General features: G+C 40.2%; 1 protein-coding gene across 5 annotated transcripts; it reads right to left on the bottom strand.

Annotated features, from left to right (window-relative positions):
- Window positions 1–6,248: 6,248 nt before the first annotated feature.
- TRMT10A (tRNA methyltransferase 10A) lies at window positions 6,249–18,660 on the bottom strand. 5 transcript variants are annotated; one of them, XM_062574185.1, is made up of 8 exons: window positions 18,611–18,660; window positions 16,480–16,781; window positions 15,297–15,459; window positions 13,320–13,391; window positions 12,746–12,820; window positions 11,577–11,726; window positions 10,389–10,494; window positions 6,249–6,654 (listed from the first exon to the last, which is right to left on the bottom strand). In XM_062574185.1, exons 2-8 carry the CDS (start codon window positions 16,698–16,700, stop codon window positions 6,488–6,490), a joined length of 954 nt encoding a protein of 317 aa, XP_062430169.1. In that variant the 5' UTR covers window positions 16,701–16,781; window positions 18,611–18,660; the 3' UTR covers window positions 6,249–6,487. The 5 variants fall into 5 exon arrangements, with proteins under 5 accessions (XP_062430169.1, XP_062430168.1, XP_062430170.1 ...); XM_062574184.1 differs by having other exon boundaries at window positions 18,537–18,630; XM_062574186.1 differs by lacking the exon at window positions 18,611–18,660 and adding an exon at window positions 18,377–18,436.
- Between the last annotated feature and the right edge of the window lie 4,157 nt (window positions 18,661–22,817).

Here is a 22,817-nt window from a genome sequence, read left to right as displayed (position 1 = left end):
ATGGGCAGAGACAACACATTTGGCATCAGATTCACTTTTCCAAATTCTGATAGCTCTTGTGTGCAGACTTGACTCTACAGTCACAGACACACCAAGGTAAGAGGAGGGGCGCACACATCATTTGCAGAGATGCATGTCAAGCCCTAGGCACTGGAAAAAAGAAAAAGAAACTGAATTTTCAAAATCTGGTCTGCACAGTGACTGCTGATGTCTACCTCATAGCAAGCTATTATTTGCTTCCATATTTCTTGTTTTTAGTGGAGTAACACAAGTTTTAGCGTCCATGGGGGAAGAAAAAACAAACACTAAAACCACCATACAAACTGCAAGCCACTGAAATACAGGCCAGCAACAACAGAAAATTATCTGGACCTTATCCAGGTCTTGCAAGTAAACTGTGAAAGCAGGAGAACCAGTTTTATCTGTTTAAAATGCACCTCTATCAGTTTATTCGCACAAAACCAGATGTGATAAACTGACCACATTTCCATTTATCTCCCAGAGCATTATTCAGTGAAGATAAGCTCATTCAAAACATCTGTCTGTTTAGGGAGCAAGGAGAGAAATGGTTAGTATTGTATTAAGGGAAGAGAAGTTTACCTCAAGAGCGCACCACAGCATACTCTTCCAGGGGCCCCTGTCTTGACTATTGCAACTACCACATCCACTCTCATTTCCCTCCTCAGGGCAGGAGTGACAATTTAAGACCTGGGTGACAATCTCAGGTTTCCCTTGGGGCTGACACAGTACTGCATGTGCCCAACCTTACTAGAGCACTGAATGAAATGGGCTGGTGGGCACAAACTAATCTGAAGCCACAGATCAGTGAAAAGAGTATTTGCGGATGGCCAGTGGAAAGCTGGTTACGCAGAAACAGCCATTCCTCACGTACACTTGCCAACTTATTTACATAAAACAATGCAAGTGAGCATCAATTTCCCATATAGGTAATTTGTATAGCAGTGCAAGAGTACTAGCCTGCAGGTCATGGCAAATGGGACAGGAGTGAGGGGAACTGACAAACATTGTTCTGCTACAAGATGCATCTCCTTCATTTTGACAATATTTTGAAATTTCCCATGTGTCTTAAGAGTAAACACTATAAAGTGAGCTGGAAAGCACAGTAGCAAAATCAAACAATAGGGCAAGAGAGCTGAGTGACTATGGATTAACCAAACTGTGGTAATGACTTGTGTGTGCTTCTGGGCCATATCCAGATTGCCTTAATCCCACACAGATCTCTGTCGTGAGCTTTTATCAGTCGTGTCTCAGCATTATGCTGTGTTAGCTAAGCCTGAAAACCTTAATAATGTCTCTGAGGCCCTAGAGACTCATTACTGAACAGAACCAAAAGGACAGTAACAGTGTTAAAAAAGCCTTTCAATAGCATGGTTACATTTCCTTCATGATGGTGACAAGCTACTGAGCAAACACGTTAGAGCCAGAAGTGGGACAGTTTGCAAGGACAGTTACAGTCAATTGCATCAGTCATTTCCTTTCCCAAAACACCTGTTACTGCATTTGCTGGAAACCTCAAAACAAAGCTCCCCAAAGAGCTCTTCCCCCTTCTTACTAGAGGAAGGGTAAGAATGTGTTCAATGTGTGGATCTGAAGTCACGTGTCTTGGAAAGTGTTTCAGCTATACAGTAGCCTGTCAATTCGGTCTGAATTTTGACATTCCCTAAAAAAATGTTGCCAAGTCAAATTTTCTTCCTAAGTTTAAAGACAGTCGTGCACATGTCCTCTGAGTCCCTCCCTGATCCCATCAGCCTGCTCTATCCATGACCTGGATTCTCAAACAAGAGAAGCAGAAGCAGATCCTTACAAAAACATCAGGATAAAGAGTAATGGAGATTCTCCTAAGGCTATTCTAGTGAGGCAGCTGCATTTCTTTGTCCTGTAATAAAACTAGATGGCCCATCTTCTGAACTATCATTTGTTCCCACCAGCAACAGCTGGGAGTCTGCAGTCTTTATGATGTCTGCTCTTACTGAGATTCAGATAGTAAACTAATTTAAACAGGTATGCACCCAGGCCATGTATTTCTAAATGCTTCATGAAGTGCTCAAGTTGCTATCCACTATTCCTCTGTAAGAATTTATATTCTATCCCTCTTCAGAGAGATTACCCTGTTACTGGAGGTCTGGCCTATGCAATAAATACGTAAACTCCTTGTAATGTGTGTTAAACACAAATGACCAAGAGCTAGACATATCACCATAATTACTAAATATGGGCAAGTTTTCGGAGCTTTCAGGGAAAAAGAGGAGCCAAGTTCAGCTAGCTACGTAGCAATTTAATGTCAGTAAGCAGTTAAGAAAAAGGGAAAAAAATTCTAAGAATAACATTGACTATTGGCAACTCTGCTATAACTTATTCACTATAGACAGAACCAAAATAATGTTTTACTTATCTGATGACAAAAGGAAGCTAGAAGAAACATACTAATACTTAAAGTATCCTCAAAAGAAAACAAATCATGTCACACACCCACACTGCACAATTCAATCAGGGTTCAATCATCTTCCCCAACCCTCACTACCAGTTTTATGCGAAACTACAGACAAAAAAAATATAATAGAAGTATTTCCTACATCAAAATAAGAATAAATTAAAAATACTAAAAGGAGAACACAAAATGTACTGTAAGACAGCAGGAGATGATTCATGTATATATAGACTCTGCCTTACAACAACTGCAATGTGACCTTAACAGCAAATTTAAACTAATGAAGTTTCAATTATTTCATATCTTTAGCTACAGAAAGCGTTATTCTGTACAGCCATATTTAACTTCTGCCCCATTAAGCAGCCAGTTATTTAACAAGTTCACTGCATTCAAACTAGACCTAGTACTTGCCTCTTCCTGTGGATTTATTTCCCTCTGACCTGGGACACTAGTAGCTCCCAGGACTTCTCACAAATTCCACAATACATTCAGATTTTTGGTTACGTAAAGGTAACAGGTACTAGCTGGGAATTCCGTGCCCTTCTTCACAGAGGCAGCCAGGGGCATTTAGGGGAAAATAAGGGAGCACAGAGCGCACACCAGAGTGAAATACTGCACGTCAATAGCACTTAGGATGTTCTTACCGGGAGCGTCAGCAACCGGTAGGCCACCCTACCATCCTTGAGAACATACCTCCACTTTTATGCTGCAGTAAGACACCGGAAATACGTGAAGAGTACCTTCTTGGTCTGTCATGACGGACTGTGAAGTTCTGGCAGGGTCTGGTGGTCTTCGTGTTTTAGTGCTGCAATCAAAGGTTAGTTGATCATTTTGACCTAGCTATGGAAAAAAATCCTGTACAAGCCCTCTTGCTTTTACAAGCTACTCTCCTGGACCTTCACAAACTGTTTTCAGTTTCTTGTACTTGATCTAATGGCTGGGGTCATTTTCACGTGCCCCAGCTTATTCAACTATTTTCATCACCAACTCTACATTATCAGAATGGCTTTTTTTTTTCTTCCCCCCCCCCCAAAATGGCTTTTTTTTGAAATGTCGCTTCTCCTTATGGACTTCTGCACGGCTCCAGTCTGATGCCTGAAAGCAAATTACAACTCTATTGTAGTATAATAATGTTTAGTGCTGGTGATTCCACCTATGAACAGTCAAGTTTTTAAATCTTTAAAAAAAAGGGATAGAAATTCGATTGGTATGAGTCCAGGTCAACCAAGAACAGGTCTTTCCCGTAAGAGACTGCGGGACGAACAACTGCATCACATTGAAAACATCAGTCTACATCAGCTTAATACTTCATTTCACCAGCTAACACATCCTGAGAACAGCATCCCATACAGAATTCATGACAACACGCATGAACTGCAGCCTACTGTGACCTGATTAGGTTAACATGAACAGAGAAAAGGTAAGCAACAGCAGCAATGTAAATTATTGACTAAAGGCTCAAATGAGAGAAACATTAACACCAGATGATATAGACATGTGATGCGTACGAAAAAGCAACTGCGAGTGATGAAGCTACTGTGATCTCCCAGAGTTACGCTAGCAGCCTTCCAAGAGCAGCACGCCAGTGTATTTTTCCCTTCTCTTGATTTTGTTCTTGATTTGAGGTTAAATGTGTCAGAAGACAGTAAGCAGGAACCAAGAGATGCTCTCAATCAGTACTATCTTGCCTTGTAGAAGTCACTGGAGTCCAACTGACTTCAGAACTTGGTGGGAACTGCTGCTTCTTGCACGGGTCTCTCAGAATGCCACAGCTCCTGCCTGCTTTGTGCCATTTACACTTTGCCTGCATGCTGTCTTTGCTCACAGGTACCACAGGCTATTGGCTCCTGAATTAACTGTGATACAAGACCTCTACTAAGACACAGCTATGTTGATTTGCAGTTATGTGTTCACTTGAAATCACTGGTATATATCTGGTTTAACCAGTCACGATACTGAAGGTAACTCAGGTGGCACTCAACCCAGTAACTCAACCACTTGCAGTCATTCATATATTCTGTAAATTAAAGCAAAGACAGAAATCTGCTTCAAATTTATCCAAGAAGTTAAACCTTGAACTGGAAGCCCATCGGAGCTTGATTAAAAAAAAAAAAAAACACGTGTGCACGTGCAAGTAGGTGTCTGATTTACCTGATTTTTATCACTAATTTCACTAGTGACTATGCAAGAAAGGTTGTGTTTTAAGCCGTAACACACTTCCTTCACATGGCAAGAATGCTTTGTCAATAAAACAATTCCATAATACTTCTTTGGACCTTATCCGAATGTCTCCACAAGTCTCCAGTTTGCTTATGTGACCTTCTCTTACACTCTCAAGCCTGTGGCAGAGGCGCATTTAAGAATACTCAAAACAAAAACTTACAGTGGCTGAAGATTCGAAGATCAGGTTTAATAGGTGCTATGTGCATGAACATGCATGCAATACCTCAGCTCTAAAGGTGTAACTCTTTGTAACTTAATTGCTTTACACATTTATTATCAGAGAATTAGTGTAATAAACAGTTGGTACCCTTGCACTTGCTTTTGCTGAAGAAATAAAAACAGCTGTTCTTTTGTGCCAAAGGTGATCTAGTTTCTGCAACAAAAGCAATCACTCTTGCATAGCCTAACAAAAAAACTAATCTGCAGTCCATGCTCCTAACAGATGAAACTTTTCAGCAGTTATTTAAAAAGCACAGGAGGTAGCATGCACTGGGTATAAAAAGTCATGACTAGTTTTTTGCCAGCCCTTTACAGACCATGCAAATACCCAAATAGACCCCACTTCTGTTTTAAATTTGAAAGCAGGAATAGAGAGAGGATTAGAAATAGATACAAGCCATATACAGATACATATTTATAGCACCCTCTTGATTCTAAGTAAGAAGAGATGAACAATTATCGTGATTTGGTTTTAAACTCTTCAGCCAGCCTGTGTGCAAGCTGCTTCAGTCAACTTAGATTCAGTGTATGCTTATTCACAATCCAGTACATTTACTGCAGCTTCCTGGCTAGTCCGTACAAAAGAAAGGCATGAGACAGGCTTGCAGGTGTGAGATAAAGCCACACTTGCCAAGATATCCATTTCATTACTTTGCAAAAGTACTGAAGTCCATTAAAAAGTATTTGGATCAGAGCTTCCAGTCAAGACTGAAAAAGAGATTACTTCACCCTCCCCCAAAGGAAAAATATTTGACAGACAACGTAACATGTAGTATACGGGTATATTAAAACTGAATAAGCAGCTTGCAAGTCACTGGTATTCTTGAGCAGTCTTCTGGTACTGTTTTGAGACTGCAGGATATGTTTTTGCTAAGTTGTAATAGATAATCAAAAGTAATTGAGCCACCTCAATATAATAAGCACTATGGGCCAACCAAGCCACAAAATTTGCACATGTGCAGACACTCATCCCACTTGAACTAACGTGCAGAATACTGGCTTAGCTCCACATTCATATTTCATCTAGTAACCCCAATCAGCTGAACACAGGTATATAAATCAGTCAGTATGGCTCAGCTGAAAAAGGGAGCTCAGTTGCTTGCAATTATCCGTTGAGATCCTCAGGAAAAGTAGAAATTTTGTTTTTTCTTTGAGTGGTCATACACATTTTGCAACAGGTACTACTGGTACAGGACATGAGGTCATATGAACTCCTACTGTACACTGCTTTTAAGACACATCAGAGTAGAAATGGATAAAAAATGCACACTTTAGACTTTTGGGAATACATTCAACTTCACAAATATAACAAAACTCAAAACAAATATAAATAAAATAGCTTCCGTGGGAAACAAAATAATTTCTGCCATTAATTTATTTTTTAAAAAAGCTACTCATATTGAAGTCTCAGGGTAAAAGTAGCATTTATCTTTACCCTTTCTGTCCATCAACAGTTCTGGGCCATTATGTAACTGCTAAGCACTGAGACAATTCAGTATCACAAGGGCAGCAGACAGTCTTCAGGGTTTAACTACTTTGTGTCCCAACTTTATTCCGTGAACAGCGTATCTCATTTTTCTCATCTCATCCTGAAGCCTAGTTGCTCTCCAAGTCAGTGTCTCCATCTTCTTTTTCAGATGGAGAATGTTTGGATGAATCATTGGCTTCTCCCAAAGGAACAGCCCCTTTCCGTTGTGGCAAGACACTGAAAAAAGCCTCCTTCCAGTCTCTCTTCTCCAGGTATGCAAGGATGATCTCAAACACTGCAACATCAAGAAAGACTATCAACTTCTCTACCAGGAGACACCTGAACTGGTGACAGGAACACACACACCCAAATCCATCTTTACAGGGGTCTATACGCATTTGGTTTTGGCATCTTCAAAGTAAAATCTATAGGCAAAAGCAGACAAAGCAGTTGTGCTACTACTGCAGTCTAAAGCCAAGCACCTTAAGTCTTCATTTGTAGAATAGGCTCTCTATTCTCCTGATCACTCTAGTATCCTTTCTGCTGCTGCTCCAGTTCGAATTCATTTCTCTTCAGTACAAGATGTCCCTCCTAGTACTTCAAGTCTCGCAAGTGTCTTTTATACTGGCACTAATGCTTTCCTAAGTTTGACAGAAATACTGTTCTGGATGCACTTTAACAATGACTTTGTTTCTTCCCCCAGCTGTAACATACAGACAGCCAAAAGCCTTCCTAAAGTTTGCTACATCCTCATTATGTTTCTCTTTCATTTCCATCTGATGAAATCTGAGCCTATGGCAAAAAATCTTGTCATTAGTCTCCCAATTTTGTGACGCTTTCCTTCAGAACTAGTGAATTTCTTGTTGTTTCCATTATACTAGTTCTCAGGTCACTCTTACTCCTCTTCTTTCATCTCAAAACTTCCTCTGACTGACAATACCCTCAAACTGCATTATATGCAAATTTCATCAGCACATTCCTATTTAGAAAAATCTCAGTTGTCCAAAATTTTAAAAGTCAGTGATGTTGAGAAGTACCAGAACTCTCAACATGACTGTGTCCCTGCAGAAGTAGTAAAGGCAGGAGGAGGCACTGTGGTTGGTGAGTAACTAGACTAGTGTGAAAAATTTGGGACACAGAAGAGGTTCCTCAAGCTTGAAACTACAAGAATAGTGCTAACAGGGCTGGAGAATGCCAGCTTCAAAGAATGCACCCAGCACAAGCGTTTTCAATGCCAAGCAAGAGCATATGAGAAAGGATCAAAGGAGCTGTGGAAGAAAAAAAAAAAAAAAACACCTTACAGAAAGCCAGCCAAGCATTCAGGAAGGGAGGAGGTACATGGATCTCTTACTCACTGAGAGTCAAATTACAGAAAAGAGTGTCACATTTACTAGAGGTTTCCTGGATCCAGGTTTACTGGACAGCCAGCTGCTATCTATGACAGTGATTTAGAATAGCTGTTCATTTTACTATGGTATTTGCTTGAGAAATACAGTGAAGTTATGATCTCCCCAGAGACTACATTAATACACTTTCTGCAGTAACTTGCAACAGTATGTAGTAAAAATATTGGCTTAAGGCAAAGAGTACAGTGAGTATGCATCTTCTCCTTTGTTTTGAAACCGCCTTTATCTGCACAGTGGAAAAAACAGAACTGATGGAAATAGAAAAACTTGAACAGGACAAGAGAGACATCCATGATGCACTACAATAGCAACAAAAATATTAAGCAAGGGCAGAAAAGGCAATGGAAACAGTTACTAGACTTCATTGCATGCTGGAATAGAACGCGATCTGGACTAATAACATATGTTAGAAAGTATTACCCTTAGGATACAAATCAGAGCAGGAGGAAACAAACTCTCTCAGCAGCACTTGCAATTGTGTTGTGCATACAGTGTTTAATATGAATCTCAGATCTTAAAGTTTTAAAATTTCAGATCAAGTTAAAAAAAAAAAAACACACTTATCACAAAGCCTGCTAGTTCTCTAGCACCAAATATAAAACGCATATGCGTGTTCCTCATGACATTTTAACATGATAATTTCAGAGTTCAGGCACTGAACTAACTGCCTGTGGAAATTTCTGAAGACTTGTTCTTAAAGAGGTTGTGGGGGAGAGCAAATTTCACGTTTAATGACGCTGTCTGTCTGTCTCCCACCACCAGAGGGCACCACTTAAAGTGCTTCAAAGACTGACAATGCAGTTAAGGGAGAATTTCTTCTACGGGACTTTCCAAATTCACACCTCTCAAAAATAGTCCCACAGGAACCCAGTAGGTCTCTCAGTCTTATCTGCTGAGCCACATATTGTACTTTGCAAGCTTTAAGTTCTGAACTGACTGTAGGAGCCCAAAAAGCCAAATTACAGTAGAAGAGGTGAGCAATTACAGTGTTACATAAAGTAGCAAGGTAGATGCATTCATAGCAAATTTGAAAAGTCTTAGTAGAAATAGCCTTCACTCCTACAAAAGAGTTGATAACATGCAATTTGAGTGACAGCTTGATTCTATCTACCTCACTCATGTCAAGTAGTAACTTCCCTGAAAATAGTAATTTTTGACTAGGTTGTATGTTACTAGGGTTACAGCATCTGTCAAAGCCTTAATTGTAGCTGCTACAATTACCAGGACTGAGCTGCTACCTCCACATTTTCACAATTTAATTTTCCTGCCTGAAATCTTTAAGCAAAATATTGCTACAGGACAAGATTTACCTTAAAAATAAACATAATTTTTATATACTTATACACACACACACAATCAGTTTGTGTTAAGAACCTCTCAGTTGCAGTTTAAAAATGTTTTAAAATGGTAGGGGAAAAAAACCTGCTATTTTATTGTGTGGGTGATATTAGGTGCATAAATATCTCTAAAAACCTGGCACAAGAAACATGGACAAGACCATAAAGCAAACAAATGAAAGTCTCAATGTAAGTGATCCAATCATATGCAGAGTGTAGACTTCTAGATAACAGGCTCCAAAATGTTGCCAGTAGAGGTCAGTATAAGATTATTGCAGAAAAGCAGTAACAGAAAGCTACAGCTTTTATAATTTTTGATGAATAATACATAAAATACATATAAAGCAACATTTAAAGATCAAGTTCTAGAAATCTGAAAAATGCTACAAATACAAGAGCTGTGGTAATTTTTTTACTTCTAGTGACACAGTAATAAATAAAAAAAAACCCACGGTATATTCTCTGCTATGCTTAAATACTCTTTATCTCACAAATGCACGCCTCATCCACCAATGGCATTTTAAGAACAAAGTTATTTCAAGAGACGTGTTCAACTGTACAACAAACCTGAAACAGCAGGATAAAAGAACCTGAAGAAGTACAAAAACAAAAACCTCACACACTATCAAAGAAATTCCTGTAGGGTTCTGAGCAGCACTAATCTTGCACATACTTCCATTTAATCACACTGAAAAATACCAAATAGTAGATGTGAACAATTAAAAGCATGTGTGCGAGTTGAGTATTCAAGAACAGGTTAAGCATAACTGTATACTTCAATCAGAACCAGGAGTCCAGGTAAAAAAAATGCAGCAAGAAAAGTCCACCAGATGGAGCACTGCTGCTACCAAATGAGGTTAAAGCTAGAGTTACCCAAGGAGCTGCTGCCTAATAAACCTGTCAGAAGAAGTCAAAACATATTCATCTACATATATTTATCCTCCAATGAGACAAAATACACGGGATAGATTCCAGATTTTATTTACTTACCCTACAAGCCTAGAAACAATGCCAGGATAGCAAGAAAGCCAAAAATTACTCACAGCAAAGGTCAACAGAATAGGGTTTGCACTTCTAAGTGACTAAGACACCTCCTCAGTTACCTTTACATTTATTCATATACTAAAAGGTCAGGGTAACTACTTTATTCCACAAGCAACTGGATTCAAAAAAATACTAAAATATTAAAATAAGGTATCTACACTGTAATGCACATTTTGAGGGTTCAGTGTTTAATTCTGCAGATATATTCTATAATACTATCATTCTGTGATCTAAAGACTTACCATGGTTGACTGCTAACACTTTCCGACTGTTCATTTTCACAAAGTTTCCAAGAGGGAGTTGTGCATGACCAATTCCTAACTCTACTGCTCTTCTGTAAGTAATTCCCTGCAGGAAAGGCACAAAACCAATTCAAATTCACATTTCAAATCAGCCTATACAGATCACTACATCTGTTTTCTGGCCAGTCTTGCCAGTATTGCCATGCTCTTGCTTTAAAAAAGTTATTTACTAGGAAAGACACTACATGCTTTGAGAGCTACCTTAGGAAAACTTACTGCCTTAAATATATGTCACACTGTGGTGTATGGTCAAGATGATCTTAACTGCAAAATCTGCTTAGGCAACTGCAACTCTAGAGCGTGACAGCCATAGCCTGTTTGAAAGACGATTTTGTGCCTAATTACAAAATTACTCAGATTGCAGCAACTAGGTATTATTTGACAGGATGAATAAAGTTTTGGGTTTTTTTAACCTAGCAACTCCTGTGCCAAGATGGGATAGAGTGGTATAAGAAGCAAGTAAACACTTCATACTATAACAACTATCTAAAAGACCTGCTTTAACTCTCTCCGAGCCTTCAACTGTAGACTAACTGCTGCAATCATTTGGTAAGGCTTAAGATTCATATTTAAAGACGAGCAGTAACAGCGCTTTAATTTCCCCAGCAGCATTCTCTGTAACACTCCAAACCTACACAGCATGATCCCATGTCCAGGTATAGAACCAGATCCCTGAGGCATACGTGTTACTTTGCCTGTGCAGGCAAACTTCTTAAAAAAGAACATTCAAGACTCAGCTACTGTTCTTCATCTATATTTGGGCACATGCACATACAAGCATACATGCAACTGCATGCACAGAAACCAAAGCCTCCTGTCTGAAAATATGGCCCTCGGTAAGCTGAGCAGTGTTATTAATTCCATTACTATATTTAAAATGAAAAGAGAAAATGCTAAAAAGCCTCAGCATGTCTGCACTCTGGAACACGAGTCACTGCTACCGCCACACACTTTTTGCTTTCTTCCAAACCTTTTCGAAGAAAGTCTTCTTCTTTGAAAGACATTTTATAATTTTTGTTAGTTTACACAGGTAAAACACTAGCGTCAAACAAGATGCTCCTCTTCTCCTCCCCCCCCCCCACCTTGCCTCCCTCCAAAAAGCTGTGAACAACTGTGGCCACCATTTACCTTGTGGTGATTGTGATCCACCAGACCTCCAATTACGTAGGCTTTCTTCTCATCCAGCTCACTGAGAACATCTGGGGAATCTGAGGTGAGATATACTAGGTCTTCTTTCTTTATTAGCTCGCTATAGTGCTCTGTTCTAATTTGGATATCCTCCAAAAGACAAGATAGTTAAAGGAAGTTACAGTCGACTAATAATTGTTGGGCAAACCATATGTTTTACAAACCCAAGGTGGAACCAGCAAATATAAAGCTAAGAGTATGTAGTTCATTATATGCCCATATGCCCTTCATTTCTTTTTCTCCTCCACAGTGCAGATTGCTTTCTGCATGAACAATCCCCAGTCCCTACCACAGGTCTCCAAAGCACTGACTTGCAAAAATTATCATGGAACTTTCTGAAAGCCCAGAAGAGCTTCAGAAAAAAAACTAAGTTTCCACACGTTCTCTCCAGAAATTACCACACATTCTCTAGGGATCCCAATCATTTTCAAGTCTTCCTTTCTAAAAATGCAACCACAAGTACCTACTTAGTTAGCATTACTTGATGGATAGGAGAGGTTTGTGCTATACTTCTGAAAAGCAGTCATGACACAAGGCCTGCTGATAGTAAAGCTATTCCTTAAACGAAGAGCACTTTGCATAGATAAAATTGTTGGAACATTGGTTTGTTTTAACAGGGAGTCATAAGAAAAAAACGTGAGTTTAACAAGCCAAGCTTATTCAGTACAAAACACTTCCATGTTGAGAGGCAACACAATAGAAAGAAAAAGCACACAAGAGAATTGCACCAGGACTTCAAAGTAGTGCTTTTTCCAAGAAAAAAAGTGCACCATCAAGACAAACAACTGCTGGAACTGCTTGAAGAATTGTCTTGCCTAAGCTCCCTGAGAATGGCATCTATTCAATAAAAACAAGTGTGTAGAGATCCAAAACAAAAAACAAAACAAAACAAACAAAACAGATTCAAGCCAAGTAGTCCTTGGCTTAATCAAATTAAATTATTTAAGAGTATAAAGAGCTACACTTATTTCTAACACGTTATTATTCTGATGTCTTGGTCAGGGCGGGGGGGGGAAGGGGAAGCACAGGTCCTTCACAGCAAACAACCTAGTTAACAACGATAATCTTTATTTCTGTAAGAAGAGAGGGGAAGAGAGTCAATTATTCACCTTCCAGTTCACCCATCCTTTGTCATTTTCATTCATGTTGTTCTTCAACTGTCCCCCATGGCTGGTCAAGTAAAACTTAGAAAAGAACAAATAGAAGGTACATAATATTGAAATGTTAATATGCCAGTCTGCTTCCTTTCTGTACAAATCTTTTTTCTACCCTTAGCTATTAAGCTAAATAACAATTCAAGAGTTTTAGCTAAGAAAATCATGTAAGATCATATTCTTGTAGTTAGGGACACATTTAAAAGCTTTCTTTGCACATATGCAGTTCCTCTTTTGTAGCTGTACCTGTCACATAAAACTCAGCATCAACAAAGTGTTTCAGTGGCATGCCTGTATATGGCGCTCTTCATCTGCATGCACATATTCCCTCACATATATGTTGATTTGTACGATACATGGGTTAAAAATTAATCTATTAGAACAGAAGTACTCTTTATTTTATTAAAGAGAGTGTTTAAACAAATTGTTTTGTCTGCCTACTACGGCTGTCACCAGTTTAGGTCAGTACTACCCTTCTCATATGCTTTGTACGTGAGACACAGTTTGCTTGACATGAGTTTAAGCATACCTGCACAGGATGAAATGCTTTGCGGTTTTCTGCATAACATCTCTGAATTTGCTTGTGAAGCTTCTTAACATCCTGCATACAACACAATTTGTTTTTACATAGTCCTTCAGACAGACCACCACAAAATGCTTTACCATGAGCCAGTCAGAAGCTAAAGAGAAAAAAGGGAAGCTTTTAACTGGCAAAAATGACTACTGAGAGAAAGAGTAAGCACATTGGTCTCAAAGAAAAGAGAGCCACTGTGGAGGGATTATGCTGACATGGATACATATACATCTTCCACAAAACATGTATTTAGATACTTTTATGCATGTACTCGATTTGAATTATTCTAGAAAACAAACAAAAAAAAAGATCATTGAGATTATATAATATCATCCTCAAAATTCATCGAGGAATCAAGCAGTTTTTTCACTCTGCAACTACATTCAGTCTTTTAATCACAGTAAAGCCTTGAAACTGTGTAGTATATAGTTAAGAAAATTAAATGTGTAACTAATCTGAAGAACCTCAAAACAATGTAAATAATTTAGTGGCTGGTTCCAGCATTTTGACCTAAAAATTTGGACAAGAGGTAACTAGTACGCTATAACATGCAACAGATATTGTTAATCAGTCATCCTTTTTGTAAGGTACCTTAAGCATTTTTAGTGTCAGTGTTCTATGAGGAAGGTGGTCTTGTAACTGATTCTCATTAAGAAACAAACAAACCCCAACAATTTGTTGCTTTTATTCATGTAGTAATTTTCAAGTGTTTGGATACCTCCAAGTTTTAAAGGATTTCAAGTGAAGAACAAAAAACTGTATCACTAGAATATTTCAGCTTAAGTTTTCAGAGAAGCCAGAAAGTGTTTAATTAACTACATCTAGTGGCCACAAACATCTTCACTTATGACATTTCAACCTTGCTCAATATCTGCAGTAAAGGCACCAGGTTTTATACCAGGCCAAATGGCAGCTCTGCCTGCCCAGGGAAGGAAACATGTTCTATAAAGGATATAGCATAGCAGGATATACTCAGGCAGCATCTCCAAAACATACCAAGGGGCTGCTCTGATCGCTTCTGTGGTAGTGCCAAGGAGCCCTCGGGAAACCTGGTTCCAACCTAGCAACCGAAGCCTCCCCAAAAATCTCACAGTCAGTGGCACTCAGCTGCATTAGTGCTGTAACGTGCTATGCATAACACTCAGCAAGCAGCTAGATAGGCTTTGCAGAAGCTTGAATTTGAGCAGTCTTCCAGTGCAGATGAGAGCTGTGGCAGCAGTAGAACAGACAGGGAAGCAAAAAGTTTGCCTCAAACACCAAAGGCTGCAGTTTAACATCCTTTTGTTTTAGTGGTAAACACTAACAGTGTTTTGATCTCAAAATGACAGACTAAGAACCTTCATCAGTCATCAGGTATCACATCGGTCCTTCTCATATTTACCTATCCTTTCAACATCACACCAGTTCTTTCACCTATTGTAATATCTGAGAGACAGCCCAATTTGCTTGTCTTCCTGTCCCAACTACCTCTGGCGTGACTGAGACAAAGCTCAGCATCCTCATAGTGCTAAAAATTATAAATTTCCGCAGATCATTACTAACACTGCTGGGAACTTCAGGTCCAATCCAAACGAGAAAGTAACTAAATGTGGCATTTGCAGCCTCTCCAGAAGAACCATTTTGAGGTAGAACTGCATGCAACTTCAAGGTGAGCACGAGGCACAAACTATTTCTCTATTTCTGTCTCTGGAATCAAACCAACTTACCACAGATCCATGAGGACAAACAAGATCTTTAGCAAGCTTATACAAAGGTATATTCCAAGCCCTGAAAAAATTCAGCAGTTAAATTAAGGTCTAGCAGTCACTACATTCTAAAACATGCTAACTATTCGCTGATGTCTGCTCTAAAATATTTCCGCTCTCGTATCACACCAACACTGACATTAGATATCAATTCAACATCTCTATGTGAGGGATAAATTTCTTTCACCTTTAGCACCATCAAGTCATCAAAGCTGCAGTCGACAATGAGGCGAAGCGTACTAGGAACCACTTCCTTTCGCATACGCTTTCTGTCATTCCCATCATTATTAGGGTCCAATTTTGACTGACGTTCTAATTTTCTCTTCTGGCGTTTTTCTTTTCGTTTCTGCCTAACAAAAGATACAAATATGCACATATATGCTGAGTAAACAGATGAAAACATACTTCTATGATTAAGATAGCTGTCCCAAGACCACGTAGTTTATACTTGTCTTTGTTGCTTGAATTTGTGTTAGGCTAACACCAGCACAAAGCAGGTAACTCATCTTTATTTGCAAAGTACTGGACATAACTACAGAGACAGATATCTGACATAAATCCAAATGGAGTCAATAGAGCAGGTTTCATGGATTCATGAGTGCTCTGAGTCAGGTCATGTATCAGGAATAACCAAAAATACTACCAAAATTGCAGTAACAAAACAGCTTCTGTTCCACTGAACAGACCATTTCAAGGGATTTCTGAAGCAACTGTTTGTTTTTTCTTTCCCTCCACCTCCCAGTGGGAGCAGACAGCCCAGGATCACGTTCCAGAGACAGCTTAAGAAGCACTGTGTTAACAGCCAAGCCAGTCTTGGGAAGGAACATTTTGTGTTCAGCAAGAATAGAATAAACCAAGGTCAGTCCCTTTGCAGACTCACTTTCAACAAGACAATATAGAAACCCACCACCTTCTGCAAAACAACGCTTTAGTAGATCATAAATCAATGTGATCATTCATGGCACAATATTCTACATGTTAGAAGTAAATTTTATTCAGTGTTTGTACAATTCACCAAATCTGACAGCAACAGGAGAACAGTGCACAGCCAAATCAGAAAGGAAAAAGGCCACGCTATTTCTCCCTCTGGACAAACATGTTAAAAACACATGAGCAAGTTTGACTCCTTCCTGGTATCTTCTTCAAGAGGAGGAGCACATCTAATATGAAGACAGGATGCTTACCTTTGTAGTTTCTCGATGCTCAGATGGAGCAGCCTGTGACTATTGCTTTAAACCTGGTGTGGAAGAAAACTAGTTCAACCGCCTTGCTTTGCTAAAGCAATCTACATGCAAGTTCCGCTCACACATTATTACTATTAGCATTAAATACTACACATGATCCTAGGAAAGCCATATTGCAAAGCATACCTGCGTAGGTCTTTCTGTTCTTCCCACTGTTTCTGCTTCATCAGTTTCTTCCTTTGCCTCTTGGACATGGGTTCAAGACATTGTGCCTTGTCTGAGCTTGCCTCCTGTCTTTCTACTTGACCATCGTTTGACTTCACCTTTCCTTGCACATCAGGAACCTCTGCAGGCACAGTGCTTTCTGTTGGAACCTCTGGACTCTCTGCTGGCATTTCTGAAGACATTAGCTTTTGGTTGTCTTTACTGACTCAATTCTTAATGCTTTGTAAATATTTCATAAAGAGCAAGCTTTTCCCCTACTAATTCTGTAAGAAACAGAACAGTAGTTATTAGAAAGATTATTTGAAGAAGTTCAATTGGAATGACTATCACTCTACACCTACCACAAACCTGAACAAAGCGGAAGTCATGAACAAGGGAGAGGGTTTTTTTGCTTAAAGTTTGGCTAGCATCTCTCAAAACAGTAACTTGCACAATACATGGAAAAAAGATAACTTGTACTCAGAATATGTCTAAAACTCAGCTCAATATTCATCTCTAGCTATTCAACAGTTTTTTTAATTAAAAACTTTGTGAAAACACAAAATATTCTAAGCTGAAATATGAGGAAACCCTGCCAGGTTTTTTGCAACCCTTAGGGGCAGCTCAAAATGATCTCAAACTGGTGCGCGCGTGTGTGAAGAGGATGCAACAGAAGGGAATTCTGAAATTGTATCCGAGATACTGACTTTTAAATAATGAGCCTTATCATTGTGAACCTAAGTTATTTACTGCAGACTTCCCAAAGCCAGCATTTTCAAAAGGAAACAAGCTTTATCATGTTAAAAATTATAAGTGAAAGTTCATCCCTCAAACTTTCTGATACTGTAACTTTGCCATTTAAAAGCATCACCTTTACCTTCCTCCCACCTCACACATCACTACATAATAAGCACACACAAGTAAGGAACCATAACGCATTAAATACAAGAGAAAACACAGGACTACATTGCAAACACAAGATATTTAAGTATAAAAAAAAAAATTTTTAAGTAGCTTGTGAGGTAATTATGACAGTGTGTTTGATTACTACAATTTTTAAAAGACTGAAGTCGCTTCAGCAAAAAAAACAGCGTGAACAAGCTGTGCCCCTTCAAAACTGATTTATTTCTTGTATTTGAAATAACCAAACGTGTGCTGTCAGTACACAGCTGTCAGTAGACAAAAGCCTGCACTGAACAAAAAGGGAAAGAATAGACTAAGTTGCCCATTCTTCTCCCACTGGGAGGTGGAGGGAAAAAAGAAGAAAAAAGGGAAAGAATAGACTAAACTGTTACTCAGCAAAAATGTTCTGTACTCAGCAAAAAATTACAAATCACAAATACTCCCTCTCCTTTTCAAAGGCAATTATTATTATTTTGTACACATAGCCCCTTTGCCCTCAACAAAGTTTTATGATTTTCTAAAGATACTACCTACCTCACTGGAGAACACTGCATCTACAAAGCTAACACGCACACAAAAAAATACACTTGCCTTTTTAGTAACACAACAACCAAACACATACCTAAACCAGAAAACCAAGAGACTTTCCTCTGAATTAACACCCATTTTCCCGTTTCTGTGGCCTCAGAAACCAACATACTCTCACGTGCCAAAAGGCACAGCCCCGCAAGGCAAGGGCACATCTACACCCACCGCAAGGCACACACCCCGCAGATAGGGCTGGTGCCTGACTTTTACACGTGTCTGTACGTACATACGCACACGCAGAGGTACTTTTCATGTATATGAAATATATATTACATATAATGTATATATGTACGTATAAAATACAAACATGCACACATATATATGTGTACATGCACCTATTTTTGGCTCATGCCCCTAAACTACCTCACAACCCGACAGAAGCGGTCACCTCTGCCCAGCCGCGGCCCAGGAGAGCCGCGACACCCTCCAGGTGGCAGCCCCAGCCCCAGCCGAGCGCCACAAGGGAAGGAAGCGCCCCCCATGCCGCTCGGCGGCAGCCATGCTCCCCTCCCTCCGAAGGAAACCCAACCCCGAGACCACGCACCGACCCTTCACCTCAGCTCGCCCCCCGCCCCCAACGGCGGTGGCGCAGCATCAACGGGCGCGGCGACCGTTAACGTACCCGCGCGCCGCCCCACCGCGACGGCCCGGGAGGGAGGGGGCGGGGCCCGCGCAGGCGCGTCTCGCGCTGCCGGCCCGGACTTCAAATCCCGGCGAGCAGCAGGCGACCGTTAGCGCCAACGGTCGCGCTGAGCGGAAACCCCGCGCGCGCGCAGTAACTCACGGACAGGTGGGAGCTGCGCGGGCAGGCAGCCAAACGTGCCGTCCCCGAAAGGCCTTTTAACAGCTTCACCCTCTGCCTGGTACGGCTGTAAGAAAAAATGAGGCTTCAAGAGTCCTGTGCCTTTTTTGTGTGTATGCTGGAAGGATATTTCTTAGTATTCTTTAGATTTTAGAACAGGAAGACAGCGCTCGCTTAGCTGCTCAAGAAGATGATACATCAGTTACTAGGTGCTACGTCACCCCTTTTTTGGTTACAATTAAATAAATCTAGCCATGCCAAATGCACTTCAAGAACATTTTTTTGTGTGCTTCTGCACCATTGCTTTAGACACAAACTGAATTTATCTGAATTTAGTTGTCAGTTACGCTTCTGCAGCTTTTTGTTCTCACTGCAGTAGCAGAAAAGCAGGTGGGGACAGCCATGGGTGCAGCAGCCAGACTCCAGGGTCTGCCCATGCACATGCACCCAAGTGAGCTGATTGTTTGAAATCTGCACGAGTAAATGGTCGCAGGCTCAGAGCATAAGCTAATGACCCCGACGAGAATAACAGTAATAACTGTTCCCTCTCTTAATGGCTGTGATGGCTCCACAGGATTAAGAGCAGTGAAAAGTAAGAAACCTTATTTTTATCTGATGGTTTTGATGACAATACCGAGTTCACACAGAGGCCAAAGAAGTATTTTTAAATAGTTGCATTCCTCAGAGCGGAATTTGAGTTCCAGAGAACCACAAGCAATTCCGTATTCTTTTTGCCCCTTCAAAAGGAGGCATGTTGCTTCACATTTCATGTTTTAAAAGGCCACAATCCATTAGTTCTTGATGATTGAGTGCCAATATCCAACTAATGGTGACATTTTTTTCCTCTTCAGACAACTTGCGGAAAGAATGCTCCATAGGCACAGGCAACTATTCTGGAGACTAGGATTATGAGAAAAATATATTTTGGGCAACCTAAATATATAGATAATCTGTTCTTCTCTGGTTAACGAGGCACTTGAAGTTAGCAAACATATCAGTGAGTGCTACCATAATATCCTTTTCATGTGCATCAATGTTTATCTCAAATTTCATTGGTTCCAGATATATACAGTCTTTCAATTTTAGTGCTGGTTTCAGATTTACTACTGCTATATTAAATTCACAAAACTGTATGTATGTCCCAGAGTGAGACACTGACCTTTATCTGCTGTTCATGTTTAATATTTGATTTCATTTGTGATGCTTATTTCCTTTGTTACTTTAAAAATAATTAGATTTGCTTTTGCTAGCATCTATTTAAAACCTTACTCACATTACTACTAATATCTAGATTTACATACCAGAATCACACAAGTCCAAATGCATTACCATCCCAATAAAGAATCTTTCATTTTCATTTGGTCATTAAAAGGCTGCAGGCCAGTTATTGATAGAAGCCCATTTGCTTGTTTTCTTTTTTTAAAAGTAAAAGGACACCTAAAAAAATCACACAGTACTCTGATGTGCTTTTTCATGGAAAGAAAAACCTGTTCAGACATTTTGATTTACAGATTCGTTTTCCTCATTTTGCAGATTCCAAAGTGGTGGTATTGCTAATTCAGACCCTTAGATCCTCAAACAGTAACACAGAGCAATGCAATATTTCCTGTGCTAAAGTCTGCCAAAGTGCTAAGTGATGACAAGACAAAATGAAGACCTGAACAGTTGCAAATACTTAGAAAGAACTGTCTAATTGAATTTAATTATCTGATATAGCCATATTACGACATTTCAAGATGCTCATTCAAATAGTTTTCCAGAGCATTTTAAAGCATTTGCAAAAGCAGCATTGCAGGGCAAGTGGCAGAATATGGAGAGAGGAAAAAGATACTCAGTGGAGGCTCAGGTTTGTAAACAGAAATCACTCCCAGTGGGTCAGATCTCATTGCAGAGCTCCCGTGGCACACCACATGGAAAACGTAATGGCGGGCACAAGACACAGCAATGCAAACCCAGAGCGGGCAGTTTTGCCTCCCGAGGTGGTGCGCTCACCAGCCTCCCCACCACAGCAGCCTGGCCTGCCCACACAAACTGCTACCACCACCTCGGAGGGTCGGCAAAGGAGCAAGGGTGAAGAAATGCCTTTTGCTGTCAGTGCCGGGTAGACTGGGCCCCATAGGCCAGTAAAGAAGGGGAAGATTAGGATGTGAATCGCCTGAAGAACGCACCTTTGGAGAGTGGTTGGCCATGCATATCCTTTCTTCTGTCTCCCATGGCAGAAATGTGGGTGTCTTAGGAACATTATTGCCTGAAACAGAGCCGGAGCATTTGGGCACTAGCTGAAGGGAAAAGATGGACTTCGGTGCTTTGGTGGGTATAGCTGAAAGTTTGCGCTGAAAGCCAAAAGCTTCACTCTGTCATTTGTGAAGAGAAGACAAAAGCATTTCATTAACCTCAGAAGATGTGAGGAAATCTCATTAGTTTTATTAGGTCACATAAAGATATGAGCTTTATTGTTTGGACTCTGGAAACTGTGCAGCAACAGTAATACTTTGACCCTAGAACGTATGCCAGCATGGCCTGAGGCGTACGTCAGGGTTTGATCCTGCAACCTCCCAGTGTAAGGCATTTTGGTGGGTGCAAAACTGTTTCCACTAGTTAACACTGACTTCAAGGATGTTAGTACTGATTTACTCCTGGCATGACAGAGATGAGGTTCAGGGCCCATGTTTTTAAGTAAGTTTTAGGAGTATTTGTCTACCTGAATATACCAAGTGTGCATGATATATATATATATATATACACATACACATATATATGGCACATTAAAATATATGTGCTTTATTTCTCTACACATATGTGATGGCAATATCCTTAGGTACTGTAATTGGCAAAACTAAGGTGATTCGATTCCTTTGGTGTCTGAAAGAATATGCTGAGGATTTGGCCTCCAATATTTTAGAGCCTGAGAGGCATTTTTTAACTTGATTTGAGGGAAGAAACACATTTCCTGAGTATGTCCCAAGAGTGTAAGAACAGAACGATTACTATTCTCCAGATTTCAGCCCATCATCAACTCCTCCCAGTGAATGAAGGGTAAACTCTGTGTTTCCAAAGCAGAATCTGTACTGGTATAGGTACAGGTCTCTAGCTAGAAGTGTTATTTTTTGCACAGTGATGGTGTACTCAGTTTTTCAAGAAAGTACAGAAGGCCTGAAAAGTTTGTTTCCCAAGTGCTACAGAATATAACAAAAGGATCAGCTGCGGTTCAGAAACAGACATATACACATGGATTTCCTAACTCTTACCATGCAAGAATATAGCACACAGAAAATATAACAAAGCTTAGGAGAAATTATTCCATGGCTGGGAGTTATTTACAGAACACAGCTGTGGAGGGGAAAAGAAAATCTCTCTTTTTAAAATGACCTCTCAGAGTGCAGAGAAAGAGTTTGGTAACTGCTCACAGGTATCTCTCTGTATAAATAGGAAGGGACCCTTCCACCCTGCAAAACTAGGGTGGTTTTGTTTGCCCAGGGAGAGGATGACCCCTCCACAACTTTGGTGTGCCAGATGTGCCAAGCAACGCGTGGGGGTCCGTCCCCTGCCACACCAGGATGTGAGGGACAAGGGTGCGCTTATCAGCCCTCTGGCAGTGAAGCTCTGCACCGTATGGCAATGGAGACTTGCTCTCAAGGGGAAGGAGGAAGTACGTGGGTTAGTTATCAGGAGAAGCGGTAAAGTAAACCTGAGAAACGGGGAAAATACAGGTAAAAAGGAGAACAATCTGATGGTTTGTGGGACTGCCTTCTCAAAGGCCAGAGTGTCAGTCTGGTTCCTAGACCTAACGAAGCAATTAGTCTTCAGCAGGGTGGGACAGAATGGCTGGTTTAATTCATCTTTTCAGTCTCTAACCTGTAATTATGTAATATAGAGGCTGGGGCTGCTAAAAAAGAGATGAGTTTAGTATTCAAAACCGAAAGCCGAGGGGAACAATAAAATGGGTAAAACACGTCAGCTACTTCAGTTCTTAATAATTAACTGGAAGTCCTTCAATGAACTTAGTACCTGAGAGTGGAATTTGGAA

The sequence above is a fragment of the Rhea pennata genome, chromosome 4 (genome assembly GCF_028389875.1).
Source record: "Rhea pennata isolate bPtePen1 chromosome 4, bPtePen1.pri, whole genome shotgun sequence".
Classification (NCBI taxonomy): Eukaryota; Metazoa; Chordata; class Aves; order Rheiformes; family Rheidae; genus Rhea; species Rhea pennata.
Note: the sequence above shows the minus strand (reverse complement) of the source record. Positions and strands in the feature narration are given on the sequence as shown.

Bases quoted from the DNA above. Each gene is read 5' to 3' on its own strand.
- TRMT10A (XM_062574185.1), bottom strand. From the start codon at position 16,700: ATGTCTTCAGAAATGCCAGCAGAGAGTCCAGAGGTTCCAACAGAAAGC. The intron at 11,727-12,745 runs GTGAATAATTGA...TGTCTTTTGGAG, and splicing joins AAGGATGGGTGAACTGGAAG to GATATCCAAATTAGAACAGA. The intron at 6,655-10,388 runs GTAAGTCTTTAG...TTGATGTTGCAG, and splicing joins AGTGTTAGCAGTCAACCATG to TGTTTGAGATCATCCTTGCA.